The sequence below is a fragment of the Nylanderia fulva genome, unplaced genomic scaffold, assembly GCF_048542155.1.
Source record: "Nylanderia fulva isolate GAGA-0341 unplaced genomic scaffold, ASM4854215v1 Scaffold10, whole genome shotgun sequence".
Classification (NCBI taxonomy): Eukaryota; Metazoa; Arthropoda; class Insecta; order Hymenoptera; family Formicidae; genus Nylanderia; species Nylanderia fulva.
The window spans coordinates 2,690,052-2,707,313 of NW_028189193.1; the positions used below are offsets into that span (position 1 = coordinate 2,690,052).

Genomic DNA, 17,262 nt, shown 5'->3' on the forward strand with positions numbered 1-17,262 from the left:
ATAAGAATAATGAGACAGTAATAAAAAGCCCGCAAAAATTCAATCAAAATGTAATATTCTAACAGGCACAAGTATATAGTAATAATGTTAAAGCAATATTTAAGCGCCCTAGTTTGTTCATTAGAAGTTACGCAATTATTGATCTATTTTAGAATAGATGTAATACAGTCATGTAAATGTATGCAAGAATTGTCACAAAGGGTGCAGTGTGAATTAAGCCTTACAGCCATTGCAGACCAGGTAGTGTTGTAAAATGTACATTGTAAGCTTTGTAGACTGTGACGTGTACAAAAGCGATCTTCTCGTAGATAGATGCTCTTTCGTTGGACTTAGAGAGGATCATTACACGGAACTGTTTCATGCTTGTGTCTCAAAGAACTCAATTTCTATTTGGTATCCCTTTATTTCGCGGAGTTGAGAGACTCGCGGCTATTTCGAGTAAATGCTATTAAGCGACACGTAACTATCGCATAATAAAATATATATATATTTCCCTGGAACCTTTATGTTCGATTATTCGGAATACGATTTTATTTTAATCATATACGTTATACGTAATATAATAAAAAGATTATTTACGTATCGTACAGCAAAAATTGATGCTTCGAACGTTCTAGTATTATTAAACATTTTTAAATCTGCACATATATTTGCAAACGTAAAAGTGCATACAAATGTTATGCAAAGTTCGGAGCAATTTCACACGCATTAAACATTAAACATTTCAGTAAATTATATCATAAATTTGTACACTTCAGTAAGAGTAGTTTCTCGAAAATTCTTGAGAAATACATTCTTCAAGTCACATCTGTGACGATAAATTTTAAAGTTATCATTTTTATATTAAACATTAAAATTTTACAGTTTTATAGAAATGCTGGAGACATGGCAATATAGAGAAAAAATATAATTTTCTATAAAATTATATCTTATTATAAAATAAGATATACTCTGCTTGTTTATTTATTTTTTTAAGACAATATATAACTTACCGGAACTTTCAAAATCCTCTGACGTAGCTCTTGCAGTTTTTTTCGTGGTTTCTTGTTTTTCCGTGGGTTTAGGCTCTTTCAGTTGCTTCATCAGAAGCGGACTTAACCTTGGCGAATAAGAATTGGCCGATAGGGACAGACTCCTTTGTGAAATGTGCCACCATCGTCTGCACCACGTTTCCTGAAACACGCAATAGTAGTTTTTCTTGTTTATTATGTGATAATTATATGATATTATATGATATTTCTGAATATAAATATGATGATTGTAGAAAAGACATTATTAAAGTCCAATAAAGTCATTATAAACATATGTGGATTGAACGTGGCTTTCAATTATTCCGTTTAACGAAGCCTATAATCAGGCAAGTTCACCATTATTTCATAGTCTCTTAATGGTCTCAACTCTATAGCTCATCGATTATCCGATAAAACATAATAATAATTTATAGATAAACATCAATATAAAAATATACATTAACAAGGTCGATGGTTTGCTTTAATATAATTAAAATATTCAACGAGTGTTTATTGATCTCGCAGAAGAGCTTATTAATTATGCAATAAAAATATATTTAGATATGTTAAAAAGATGTTTTATTTTTGTATATCGCAAGAATATAATAGAAGATAAATCGGTAAATGTATATGATATATTAAACTATAATTTACATATACATAAATTTTTATTTTATAAATTACTATTTTTCATTTATGTATTTTTCGGAAAAATTTGTTGAAAAATATTTTTTCACTTATGATGCATCGTTTTATTTTTTTTTTATACATATAAATGTTCGAAAACATATTAGCCGAGATATCTCTGTTCAGAAAGCACACGCATATTCATTTCAGAACACGAAAATGCAATATTGGATGATGGAAAGGAAGTTCAATATAAAAATGTACCCATAATATCAAAAAAATATTGCAAATTCTTAACATTTTATAAGCAACTTTATGTTTAATGTAAGTACTTTTTTTATCATAAAAATTGAATTTTAAACTTGATTTTTTCTATAAATAACGCATGTATTGCGTGACACATATTTTCGCTGCTGGATTTAACGAAATAGGATAAAACGAAGTGGATTCAAATTCTCAGGGGAGTGTATCCCATTTCAAAAGCGCTGAATCGGTTCTTTAGGAGAGATCGGTTATTTTTAGGTGAACGCAGATGTGTGAAAAAAAACTGATTTCAAGAAAAAGCGAGAAAAAAACGAGAAAGAGATAAATAATAAAAAAACATAAGAATTCATTCCAGAGTGCAAAGGAAAGCGTATTTCTCTTTTACATTTTATCGCGAAGTAAGAAATTGCCTTCGGAATGTATCATTAATTCTTAACATAACGAAGAAAGATTTAAATTTTTTCAAAAATAATATATTTCATACAAAATATATAAATATGAGTATCAAATAATTAAAAAAAAGTAATTTTTTTCTTTGTTTGCTCTTGGCCCCTTAATTTTTTCAATGAAATTGATACTTTATATCTTAATATACATATATAAATAAAATATAAATAATGCATAAATAAAATTATAGCTGGAATATATGAATATAAATTTCTCTAACGCGTTATTTCGCTGGCTTCGTTAGACAACTTTTCCAAGTTAAATAACTTTTTCGCGCAAATCGTGAGCGGACTGTAATGTCCTACGTGCGTGGAATTAAAGGCGTTGGTGCAGATTACAAATGAAAAAAAAAATGACTAAGAAGACTTTGAAAAGTGAACGGAAGAGAGTTCTGAAAACTATAATTCACATCTTTTCAACTTCGAAAGCGTTCAATTTCAAGATTTCTTATATCTATTTCGTCAGGTGTTTGCTCTGTTGCCCTACTTTCTTTACTTCTATGTCTCCTCTTACTTCTGATGCGTTTACTTCGACGGTTCCTGCGAACCGTCGCCATCGATTTCACTGCGGTATTCGCAGGAATATTTGCAGCGAGAGCTGTGAAACACAAATGCGTCTGACACGTAGGTCTATATTGATGATATCTATCACTGTCTCGTGTCCATCGTACATCTCAACCACATTAGTCATTACTTAGGCATTATCGAATAAATTTTTAAATAGATTTCCTTTAAATAGAATACCCATGCAATGTCTGTAATGTGAATTGAAAATTCAATCGATACGCTTTGTTATGTGTAACACTATTAAAGAAAATCACACCACAGAAGACACGCTATTATCGATTGTTTGCTGCTAAAGTATCGTTTTCCTATTTTCAGTAAAATATTCTAATGGTTTTACAAAAAAAAAAAAAGCAAGTGTTGATAAGAATGAAAAGCTTTAGATAAAATTACAAACGAAAAAGATCCGAAATTTTCTGTTTATTTTGAAATTCAAAGTTTCTGAAGGTATTATATATCTTCATTTAGAGATGTTTGGTTCGCTTTTATCTGTTGAAAGCAGAATAGAATTTCTTAGGAAACTAGAACAACACTGTGCGTTTACTTTTCATCAATTGTAAAAGTCTCTGTACAATGATATATGATTTCTAAAAATTAAATTAGTTAGGTGCGTCTATAAACTTAACAAGATATGACAACTTCCGTGACGCTGATGAATATCACGTTCTTAATCAAAATGATATTTCTAATTATAGTATAGAAGTTAGTTTGTATGAGCATTGGAGCATTCAACGCACGCGTCTTGGTTGTCAGCCAAAGCTAAAATATATATGGAAGATTTCCATGAAAACATAATTTATTGTCAAAATTATTCATAAATAATTTAAGAGAAAATTTGCAATATACATATAGCTTTTATTAAAAAATGTATTATACTTAAAAAATATATTCAAATTATAATTATAAATATCATATTTTTATAGCACAGATATATGTGTGACAAAAAAATAGATATTTATACAATGTAATTTTTTAAATACATGCTTATGCCAGCAAAAATATTATAAAAATAATAAAATATTATAAAAATAAAGTAAAAATTATATTAAAAAATAATTTTTGTATTTAAAAAAAAAACTCATTATAAATATTATTATATATAGATTATTTTATATTTTCTGGATCGAACATAATATCTTCATACTAAATTTTAATGAGATACACGTGTATCACGACTCAACAAACTTCAACTCAATATTTGGACAGCCTGGTAATAATTGGTAATAATTCTTAATTGGCTACCTGTGCACACACAAAGATTAAATTTCACATTACCATGTGGACTTTCCTATTATTACATTCAATTTTTAAATATATGTCTGAAAATTATGTCAATCCAAACACACTTAATATCACTATGATTCATATACGTATATTCATGCATTGCAACTTTCCTGTCTCATGCATTATTAAGTAATTGCTGGATTAGTTATATCTACTCAAGGGTATTAACTTGAATTTGTAGGAACTTTCAGTAGTGAAAGTTTTAGTATCCATATTGAGTAATAAAGTTATATTAATATTGTAAAGATGCAACAAAGCGTGTATTACATTTTGCAGTTTTTAATTAACATGGAGACTACATAATTCTATCCTCTACCTCATCTTTCGATCATGTTCTATTTAGATATAACTTTATCATAACTTTAAACCAAGTCCACATCGTTTTTCATCAAGTGTTGAAAGATATATAACATATAAATTTTAATTAACGATGTCTTCAATTAATAATTAGATAATTTGCGATTTGTTGTATAAAATATGATGTATCTTTAAAAATACATCGCATTTTTTCATTCACATATGACGCGAACTACAAAAGAAAAGAGAAATGTGATATTAAAATCTAGGGCAAAGCTTTTTTGTGATATGGCGAGTATAACATAAATGGTACAATAACCCGTAGAAAAATCAATTATGAAAGAAGTTATATTGTAAAGGAAATTATCGTGTTCTCTTTTTTTCGAGATACTGTAAGCCTTTTTGCGATAATAAAGAGGATAGAGCCTTTTCAGCACTAGCTTTACTTTATTGGACAGTCGCAATGCAGTATAAAATAAAATTTTAAGTAATATATTTTATATAAAAGTAAAAATATTATATATATTTATATAATAATATAACTTTAGTAACACACGCTTTAATAATTAATGTGGGGATACTCTTTGTCTGCGTACGAGCGAAGATAGAGAAGCATTTCATTAGTTTGTCATGCAGCCCTTCGCAGAGCTGATAAGCCCTTTCGATCAACATCGTTCCAACCACCATTACACGGGCTAAAAACATTTTCCGTACCCTAGTCGAGTGGAGCTGGACGCTGGACATAGGATCGATGGAGTGGCATGTTAAAGTGCACCCGTTTCAAACCGAGAGAACTCTTCGTATTAATCCGTCCGACTTGTGGCCTTTCCATTTGTCGATGCTTGTCAAAGCATGTATATCATCGTACGCACACACGCATCTGTTTATCGCGTCAGTTTTCATCCTTCGATTTGTACTACAAAGGATTTTCACGCTGTAAGTGGAGTGAAAATGTACACTGATTCTATTTCATTCGCATGCAGGGAATATACATATATATATTTTTTGTGAATTTCGCAAACAAATTAAATATCGAGCGGCATCAAATGTACATATCGATATTGTAAATTTTATACGTTCAGTTTCCCGCGCGTTTATATGTAATTTAACCCGAATCGTTATGTGAACTTTTTGCGCTCGTATATAAATTTAGGGAACCATTCTTCAATAACAAGGGACGTGAAGGATATTTGGTGAAATAAGGTGGCTTTCATCGTATTGCCTTGGGGCCTTAAAGGAATATCGACAAAGCTTCAATTCTGGCTTGAAATTGACATCGTTAACTCTCGTTGTTAAAAGTTTTATCGATTGATATTAAATGCTTGTGAGATAAAATCTCACATGGTTATATTAACAAAGTTACTTCAAAATTCAAGAATTTATTCAAGAATTTGAATTTTTCAATAATTATGCATTCGCGATGATATAACAAATCATCGCGAATGCATAATTATTGAAAAATTCAAATTCTTATATCAACATTTGTTACTATATTACTGATAAAAGTAAATATTCTTTTCATAATGAGATTTTCAAAGTTTTATAATGTAGTCAATATATGAGCATCGTATTCATATATTTTCACTACAATGTTTTTTTTCATATTTATTTTTTCATATTTTATTTAACATATATAAAAAAAATCTGTTTTATTTTTGTTAATAAAAATTATATTGTAATTATGTTGTAGAATATATTATATATAATTTTGAGAGAGAAGCCATATTACGTATTTCGTGTAAACATACATAAGATTGCGCAGTTTTTTTCTGATTAACGATATGAGACTGTTATCCAAATATGTAAACATTAATAAATAAATATTAATAAATATTAATAAATAAAACTATAAATATTTAAAATAAACGTGTTGCATAAATGTATTATTAGTCGGATATATGATACTTCGATATGTCATTCGAATATAAAATCAATAGAATAAAATATATATAAATATTCGTCAGAAATAGTTAAATACCATTCGTTATATATTTGCATAAAAAAATTTTCTTATTTTTTTTATCTAACTTGTTTATCACGATCATTGAATGAATTATAGTGTATCGAGTCATGGCAAGGAAATACACACGCCACTGGTAATCTTTTAAGAACTTCAAAGTTACGACGAATGCAATCTAATTCACAGTAAAAAGTAAAGTTGCGCGATAAAAAAAAATACACGAGAGAATGCGAAGCCTCGGTTTATAAACTATAACTTCAAATATTCACGTGTAAAATATCTTATACAATAGAATAGAAAAAATTAGAATTGCATTTATCATATTTTGTTTATACATAAAAGTGTTCTAAGTTTACAAGTAATTATCATTTGCAACACTGCCAAGATACAAACCGCGATTAATTGCGAAATTAATTAGATGGAAATATATAATGTAACAAACGTACTATTATGTGCGAAGAATAATATAATGAAGTATTCGCAATCGAAAGAGGATTTCATCGTGAGAGAACATAATCCGCGATACACGAGATTTGAATTTATGAGCCCCCAACGATTACAGCAAGCATGCACGATGAATAATGTACAGTAGTTCATGCAGATGCGTCCTTTAACAGTGACAGTTCATCTCTATATTAATTTGTTCCTCTTTTGTACGTTTCTCTCTTGACTTGTTGTCTTTCATGAATATTTTGTAACATAATTGTCAATGCCGTTTGACACAGATAGTTATGTTCGCAAACGAGAAGTAAAAACATTTTACATCAGTCAAGAAAATTAAAAAAAGAATATCGCAAAAATTACATATAATTTATATGTGCATAATATATTTTATATATAATTTACACTAATTTGGCTATGTAAATTGATATCATACGTATTATGTATTAAATAAAAAAAGATACTTATAGTTCGTAGCAGAATCAGTGCTTATTTGAATATTTTATTATTGTGCTATAAGATTACATATTCAAATATGTATGTGTCAAAATAAACATGCCCTAGTTACTTTATATTTTATGCTCAACTGCTTGATATTATTACGCAAATAAAGATAATATAGTTACAATCTCTACAATAAATTTAAAGGTACTTGATATGACGCAATATATAATTCATTTAGCCGGAGATTCAAATACAAATCCCAAGAGAAATTGGAATATCCATTAAGAGAGCGGACCATAAGATATCTTGAGTTGCGCACAATTTGATTATCACTGTTGTTATACTTTCCAGAATATCGTTCGGAATAACACCGTACAAGTGGAGAAACTCTTGTCGATGTATGTTTAATGCGCCAATGAGACGTACGTATTCAATGAGAATACATCAATAGAATCGCGAATTTGTAGTATTTGTCAATAATTGTATTCGCGGCTAGCAAATTGGGTCACAGAATGCTACCGGTACTGTCGGATCTCAACGAATAATAGCTTTCAATATTGCACATCTGTCAGCTTCATCCCATTACAGTTCTCGTTTGTCTTTCATTTATTATTAGTTGCAAATAAATCAAGCTGTTTATTTTTTTTAATGCATCGAGTGAAATGTCTCTTTCGAGCATTCGATGTAACTATTAATAATGTAAATATGTAAAGAAAAGAAATTTTTCAATAACGTGCGGTTTCACTTGTCAAACTAGATTATTTATTAAAACTGTTCAAATACAACTTTTAAATTTAACTTGTAAATTATTTCTCGATTTATTGCACAAAGATATAAACTTGAGTGAATTTTATCACGTCGATAAAATTTTGTATCTGTGAAATTGTGGAAATTAATGACAACTCGTTAAAACATCATTAAAACAAAAATCGTAAACTCAATTGATAAATTAATCGCGGGAATTTATATAGATATTTATAAAAATATATACGTATATTCTAATTACATTTTAGACAATAATAGATTTCAAATCGTATTATAATGAACACGTACGAACAATACTAACCCGATTTCCTGCAACACGAAATAATTCCATGCATGAAATAACTTGATTTTTGTAAATGTTATTCATTATAGAATAATCATTTTCTACATTTGTAAAATTATAATTGCATACACAATAATTTGAAACTGTTTCAGTCTGTGGTTACATGTCGGTCAATGGCAAACAAGTTAACACTCGCGGAATTCGCTTTGCTTGTTAAATGCATTGTGCACATTATAACGATTATAACGATTATATGTAGTAAATAATGGTGGCGAAATAATTCCCTTTACTCTAGCATAGCGTTTGAAGAATATATTTTCGTAAAATGAGGCAGCTTTAAATCGCGAAATTTGCATATTGTTTAATTTTCTTTTTACTTTTATTACCTTGCTCAATTAAACATGCTTGATATAAGGCATTTTTAGGAGTGTTTTACTAAACTTTACATAGGATGAACTTGTTACAGACAGATAAATAGATAAACGAGTTAATATAATGGTTTAATTTATATAGCTACTTTGAAATACAAATATTATTTTACAATATCAAAATCAAACTAATTTTGTACAAATTCTTGTAATTGTTTTATTAAAATTGCCAAATGACAATTTATGATTTGGATATAATTTTGTTTTCCTATAGTCAAATATTAAATATCATTGCTGTCTGTTTATTTTATGATATACCGCACATTCAATTGCAAATAAAACCGATGTCATAGACAGATCTTAGGTTTTGCATTACATGTGATATACGATCTCCAACTACAACAGATGTAAAATTTCAATTATCCAGCAGAGAACAAATCTCATAGCGCCGAGCTTCAATCTCGGAAATTACTGTGGCTGCTTTGTTCGTTTAGTCTGTAGTATATCTCAGAATTTGCAACGAGGTATTTTACGCAGTATTCATTGCAAACGAATTTCATTCGTATCAAGATCAGTGATATAATGTCGATGTTGGAGATAAATGAAAAATCTCGCAATCAGTGAAACATTGCGTCCTCGAGCGTACGCTAATATTTATACGCGAAAAATGATTGCACACTTTATCGTGGCTTATTACATGTTCGAATGTGCAAGGGAAATGTCGAGAATTCGCTTAAGAGCCCAAGAACAACAAGAATTATCTTCGCCGATAGAATCGGTCGAGGCGGAGGGAGAGCGCAGTAGAACAGATCGATGCACATGGCGCCTGCCGCAGCCTCCGCAGTCTGGAACCCCTTGGATAGCAACTACGTCAACCTGTAAATTGGTGTGGGTCACACCAATTTTCGCACTCCGGTGGCGCTTGGTGCTTTTTGCCTAACAATGCGCGCGCGTCTAACATTTCTCATTAATTTTCTGCAACGACTATTAAGCTTGCGTGTCGATGAGCAGTATCGGATTCAGATATATAACACTCTTCTCACAATGGCACACCTAGCAAATTTATTTCAATTCAGAGAATATCTTACTAAATTTGATTAATTGCAGAATAGTTTACGACTGTTTTTCATAATCAATAAATATATTAAATACTCATGTTATTACGTTGAATACCACATTGCTATAAAATACTATTGCTTTAAACGCCACAATGCACTCTATGCGTTGGAAATAACCAAAGCTTTATTAAGATTTACGATGATATCATGTTTGTTATTGAGTAATTAATTTAGCTAAGTGCGAGAATAATTAAAGAACATTAATAATCCCATTAGACAAAATGTGCTTTGTAAACATATTCGAATAATTTTAATTATCGTTTAATCGAATTAATGAGTCTAATCATAATTAAGCAAATAAAAAATTGCGTAATAAACGACAAGATTTATTTATGTGTTGCAAATACGCGACTATATTTTTTTAGCCGCGATTATTTTATGAATACTCGTTTAAATATTGAAAAAATGGTTTTCTAGAAGCTTTATTTTCGTGATGCAAATGTCAGAGCGCATCTTTCTCTCTTCCCCGCTCTCGCGATTTATTATTTATTGACTGTGAAGTGGGGCTTTCATGGCCTCCCCCATCTGGGAATAACAATGCTTAGCCTAATTCTGCTCTTCAGCGTACCTATAGATTTACCAATTATCATTGTTTATTAAAATTTTTAGATATATGCAAAACGAATCCAAGTGGATATCTTGATTGAGATGTCTTGAGAATAATTATTTCGTATACATAGAATTCGAAAGTAGAGTTAGAAGAAAACATGTCACATCTGTGTAGGCTATTTAATTTAATGAAATCTGATCATACTTATCGTACGTATCTGATTAAGTATTATTATAGTTTTAATATTCAATAAATGGATTATTAAAATTAATTTAATTAATTTAAAAATTAATTTAAATCATCTATCTCGAAAAGAATAATTAATGTGTCACAATAATATTCACTAATTTTACAAGCTGAAAACGCTATTGTCAGATATAAAGTTGAATAAATAAGATGTTGCAATTTAAATTGGCTTAGCAAGTGTACGAAACAATGACGAGCAACAACTATTCTGCTTTATTCCAAGTCATTCTTTTAGTCAAGTTTAATAATATCATTTAAAATAAGAGACAATTCTCGTACGTGATTTATGTAATTTTTATAACATTGTTCGTAATTTCCTTCGTCTTTTTTCGACTAAGTTAAAATATTTTTCGACTAACAATAAGTTAAAATAGTCAATATATTTAACTTAAATTAGATTATAGATTCACAATCTTGTTCTTTTCCTAATATTTTTATTCACAATTAAAATTAGCCCTAAAATAGATTATAAAATGTTTAGATAAAAAGAAATTCAGAAAATTAGAGACATTTATATATTTTTATGGCTAAATTATTAATTCTTACTTTATACATAATACAAAAACTAATATAATTAAGCAAAAAAATTTTTTCGTTTTTTAGTATAATAAAAACAACCATATATTTAAGAAGTATAGTAAGACACACAAACCTACTTGGCAAAGCATTTGAACAAAGTTTGCCAAGAGGTATGTACTTTCATATACTTACAAGACTGCAATGCTACAAAAGATATATCATAAAACGTGATTCCTTTATTGAAATTACTTGCCAATATAAAATACAATAAAAGTAAAATTTCTACATTGTATGGTCTTTTTTGATATATTTTCTTAAAAAGGATATTTATTCACACACAATGCAGTTTGATAATAGAGCATTTATTTAGATTTAGAAGTAATCGCATGATTGTAAAAGAATGCTCCGAATGAGGTTGTACTTAAATAAAGTTTACGAAAAGTATAAAATATGTCGAGAGATACGGAACGTGCAAAATGTACTTGTATAAATCGTGGACACGTAAACTCTGCGGAACAACAAAGTACAAGGCTATTACGTGTACGCTCCAACGTGAAACTTGAACAAAAACTGGAAAAGTGACATGCAATATCGGAAAATAAACTTTTCACTAGAGTACGGAAATGTTTGTAAAATTTATCTTTATTGAAATGGAGATTGACATATTCGACAATCATAACAATAAAATATCCATAAAAAATTGTTTCCAAAGGTAAAATTTATTATTTTATTACAAAAACGCGAAAAATCTAATTTATTATTGATATTTTTGTTTTAGTATTTTATAATTTTAATATATTATATTTTATGTTTAATATTAATTTAATTATCTCTGATTGAAAAAGTCTAATAATTTAAGAAAATTTAAAAGATTTAAAGAAATCTAAAATTTTTTCTTGAGAATTTCCCTCTATCTGCACTCCCAATCTAACTTTTAAATATGCAATAAACTCGATTAAACATTTCAGAGACTGTTAATACGATAAAAACCTACACTCTATGGTTTCCAACTAATTATATGAGTTTTCGTCAAATTTAGATTAATGAGACTTCGCTTTATAACTTTTAACTCTAATACAAAAAGATATAGCTAATAAGGCAGTTCTTGTTGTAAAATATATCGTTCGTATTTATTTTGCTTTTTGAGAAATAATTAATCTCTGCGCATAACCTAAAAATTTTTGATTAATGTTTCACAATTTAATACAAAAAAAAATAGAATAAATATTTTTGCAATATCACCTGGCGCGTAATTTCATTGTTGAAATACGAGGACAATTTTTCAAGTTTAAAACGTCATTAAAAATAAATCGAGTTCACTATAGATTGAAATCAATAACTCGTGTCATCAGCCAAAATTCAATGACTCGTGAATTGTTTTTACGTATTGTAAAAATTGTGCGCGATGTTTGAATTTTAAAACTCAATAGGATTATTTCTGTGCTAAAAGATTAGCGGCTTGGAAAGCTGCACCATATATGTTCAATATTTTTGATATTATGTAACTATTACAAGTTTATTCGATAAAATCATAAAAAGATATAATTATCTAGATATATTTCAATAATGTGTAGTATTACTGAATGTGTTACATAACTTTTATTTACAAAATAATTTTTATGGAAAAAATTTATAGAATAAAACTCTCTTTAATAATACCATGCATTAATATATTAAAGCTTATATTATTATTCCATTTCCATTTATCATTTAATAAACTAATTAAATTAGCTAATTACATTTCATTAACTAATTCAATTAATATATTTAGCTTGATATGCAATTTCACGTGTTGCAAAACTCTTCATATATTTTATATGAAAAATTAATATATATGAAAATATATTATGTAAATGGTAGTTGTCGCATGATTAATAAATATGTTAATATGATATATATAATTATATAATTATAAATATTAATAATATAATTATAAATAAATATGATTAATAAATGTGTTTTTAAAATATTTCTTTATATTTTGTATATCACAAATGCAATTACTTTAAGAATCTATGAATCTACCTACATTTAAAATGCAGTTTCGGGAAAAATCAAGCTATTTAGATAAATGGAACGGAAATAAATGCTATTAACCTTCGTCTACGCATATAGCGTCAACGACTTCGCATATGATGCGTGTCACGAACGTCTTCGAACACGTCTGTCACTTGGATGAGTGGATGAGTCAACAATTTCATGCAGATCAGCCGTTATACCGGATACATGCACGAGAATAGATTGACGGAATCGATTGGCGAAAATTGCCTCTTTTTGTGATTGTTAGATCAAATATTACACGGTATGTACAAAGTGCTACGAGATTGATCCGGTCTGATAGCAATTTAATCGAAGGGCATCGGAATATAAGTTCAGGATAGTCGAAACTTTTTTTTTCAATTCAAAAACTAAATTGATCGTAAGGTAATCAGGTCATGCACTATCAATTAACAGAAAGTTTCTACTGTTGTTTCATTTATTTCTCTTTGCGCAAAACAATCCGGGAGAGAATGCATTCTCTCCAAGAGGAACAGTCAGACGCAATTGTTGCGAAATGTCAGGTAGTTTGTAATTAGGTTACAGGAAAAAATCCGCGGTGTTTCAATGAAATACCAATCTAAAGTAAAAACGTAATCTTTCATTGTAAACTACTATTAGATGACGATATAACACGCGTATCGCGACTACGAGATGAGTCATCAAATTATATATATACTATACATCATTCCGTATTCATTTCTGGTAGACTTTCACAGTGGAATTTGCAATTCGTTTTACAATGTAAAAGATTGACAGTGACGTGCTTACATAACGTATGAAATGAAACTTTTCTCCGAATTTCTAATGAGATTTATGACGTCGTTTAACATTTCTAGTGAAAAATGAGTAAAAAAAAAAATTTTTTTTTATTCAACAATTTTTTAATAAACCTGTTATATTGTTTTAATTATCGTATAATTTTTCTAATAAAAAAATCATAAAACAAAAATAGAATAAGAAAAAAGGAATTACACATTGAGCGATGTTTTTATTTTGAATCATATCCATCGAATCAATAATTATAATCCTTTCCTGAATTATTTCATACAAAGAGAAAATAAAACAATGAATATTCTTATTAAGATTTTTAAATGCATAATTAATGATTAATGTATAATTAACAATTCCTGAATAATTAAAAAAATTATAACGATCATCCGTTCGAGCTTTACAAGACTGAATTTGTCGATTGAAAAATCATTTTTTAATTCGATTACGTGTTAATTTAATGACGTAAAAATCAGTTGCATTTTCGGCATGAATAACTTAGGAACTTGGAATAAAAATCATATGTAAAATTTTAGTAAATGTTAAAAGGTAACTTCTTGAAAATATCTTATAGTTATTCTAAGATATCGTTTTTTTTACAAGGTCGCCGAAAAAAACTTAATTAAAATATTTCCACGATCAAACGTAATAACATTGAGAAATGTGACATATTTTCGTAACTCTGAATATTTATAAATGCCGCGCAGATATCAAGATACCGCGACGGATTTATCTCGCTTGACATTTAACCGACAGATGTGACACGAACGAGCCGCGCATCAATGCAAGCGCTTGAAAGTACCTTCGAGATCTTGGAATTCTCGAGAGTTATAACACTTCACCTGCAGGATTCTGGATCCTGGCCAAATTAGTGACAGCAATTCAAGTAACTAACCTAAGCAAGACATTTTTGGTTTATATTAAAATACCAAATATTTCTTTAAAATGTTTTATATTTTTTAAGCCATTTTTTTACTAAAACTACATTACTCTTTTTAATTAATTTTATTTTGGAGACTATTGAAAAAAATAGGAAACAATCTGTCAAATACCATGTCTCTCGCATATGTTATAATATTATATGTTCGTTCAATTTCTAGTCATTACATTTTTCTACAAATAATTTTCAATTTAATCAATTCCTTATTTCATTTCATTTATTTCAAATTCTATATGAGTTTTATATAATTAATTTATATTATGCTCGTAATTTTATTCTTATTGTATATTTAATTAGTTGCGTTCAAACAAAAATTCTATTTTAAAGAATAGATAATGCTAATTGCAAATTATAGTAATTGTGCAACCTCTCCCATTTGTAAATTACAGAATGGAGATTGTTTAGAATTCTCACCAAAAGCATGTGAAGCAGCATGTCCTATCATGATTAAATTGCAATATCCTTAGCAATACAATATGCTTGACCTATATTTTGCCTGCTGCTCTATTTTCTTACCCATTTTAGCCATGACACGACAAATTTCTCGTTATGCACTTTAATATACGCGCATGTGCACCGAAGTAGCTATTAGTCAGATGAAATATCAGTAGATGGATAGTGCTAAAGTAACGACGCTATTTGATTCATGTATGTGTAGATATTTATTTTTCGGCGTTAAAATGTTCCTCTAGTGACAGTGCGGAAAATGGATCCGGGATCATTCAGTGCAGCTTGAAAAATAGCGATTCGCTTTTGTATAAAAAATGCAACATGCAATGTGCAACGTGCTCGGAAATTCGAGTAAACGATCGAAAACCGGTAAAACCGGCAAAATAATCGGAATTACAATATCCATCGAGATTAAAGTAGTGTTGCTTGTTACCACAAAAATTCTACTAATTGGATAGCTTTAAATCAAAACGCAATGTTTGCAAACCGTTATTAAAAATGTTATTAAAAATAAACAAAATAAAAATTAAAGATTCTATTATTAGATCTGAAAATAAATGTCGGAAAGAAATCATTAGATTATACGATAAAAAATAAACATTTAATATGTGTGTACTATATTACATTTGATAATATTAATTCGTTTGACAATTTATTTATTAGAAATTATATTTTTCATATTTACTAGTATATGTATATAAACGATAGCACGTTTTATGATTTTTATGTTAGTAAGAAATATATTACAGGATATATATCAATAAGAACGGAATATATTCATCGCCTGTCTTATACTTTAAAATTATAGGAATATATTCATATTAAAAAATATAAAATAAAATGGGAAAGTTAAAAAATTTTATTTTCCACTTTATTTCACAATTATTACACGCAGATTAATGCCGATGTACTGCGGATATAATCTGCGCAAGAAGAACGCGCATGGACACATGCGCGGAATGCGTGCGTATTTGCTTTTTATCTCATAACCACATATATTTCATGCAGGCAGAAGAATGATAACATTATATTACAGCAGCATAAAATTTTACATAGAATTTGTATATTTCTCATAATTTGACAACTAAAAAAATAATAACCAGTATGGAATTATTTACATTTCTTTACGTTGCAAATGCATCAAAATGATTTGAATGTTCAATATTTATGGGCATAATTTTTCGTGTGTATTTTTTATTTAAAAAAACGGGTTTTTTATATTTTTATTCCAATTTTTTTTCATATTTCTCCATCCGTATATTAGTGCATGCACCTGTAACAAAGCCAATGTAGAAATCTTCTTTGAATTATATGTTACATAATAATTTTCTGTGAAAAAACTTTAGAAAAATATCTCTATCTTTATAGAAAAGTTTCTCAAATATTTTTTTTACTGTAATATTACATCAAGATAAAGAAAATGCATATAAAATAGAGAAGATTACAAGATAAAAAATAGAGATAATTTTTCCTGGTACATACATTATGAATGTTTCGCGTTAATTATATTGTACAAAAAGAGAAAGAACGTACATTCATCTGTTTACTTATGTATTATGTTATCTCATTTCACGTATCTTTAAGTACCGATTATAAAACTATTTGAAATCATCATGTATACAATTGCAATGAATATTAAAAATATTGCAATAAATATTAAGAATGATAATAATATGATTATATGATTTAATGAATTAAAATGAAGTAATTAACAATTCACAAAAAATTTGATTTACTTCTGCCATATCAAATATTTCATTATACAATTTAATTATCTAATTTGATTTAAAATAATCATTAATTTCTTCTCCGGACAAATAATTTTTGAATGAGAAATACAGAAAAAAAGTAAGATATTTTTTAAGCATTTAACCATTC

The 17,262-nt window shown here is 28.4% G+C and overlaps 1 protein-coding gene across 1 annotated transcript in view; it reads right to left on the minus strand.

Moving 5' to 3' along the window:
• MCU (mitochondrial calcium uniporter) overlaps positions 1-17,262 on the minus strand; it is a 51,672-nt gene that overhangs the window by 33,555 nt on the left and 855 nt on the right. The window contains exon 2 of the mRNA XM_029319213.2: positions 993-1,173. Within this exon, the coding sequence (XP_029175046.1) occupies positions 993-1,173 (181 nt within the window). The remainder of the gene's footprint in view (positions 1-992; positions 1,174-17,262) is intronic.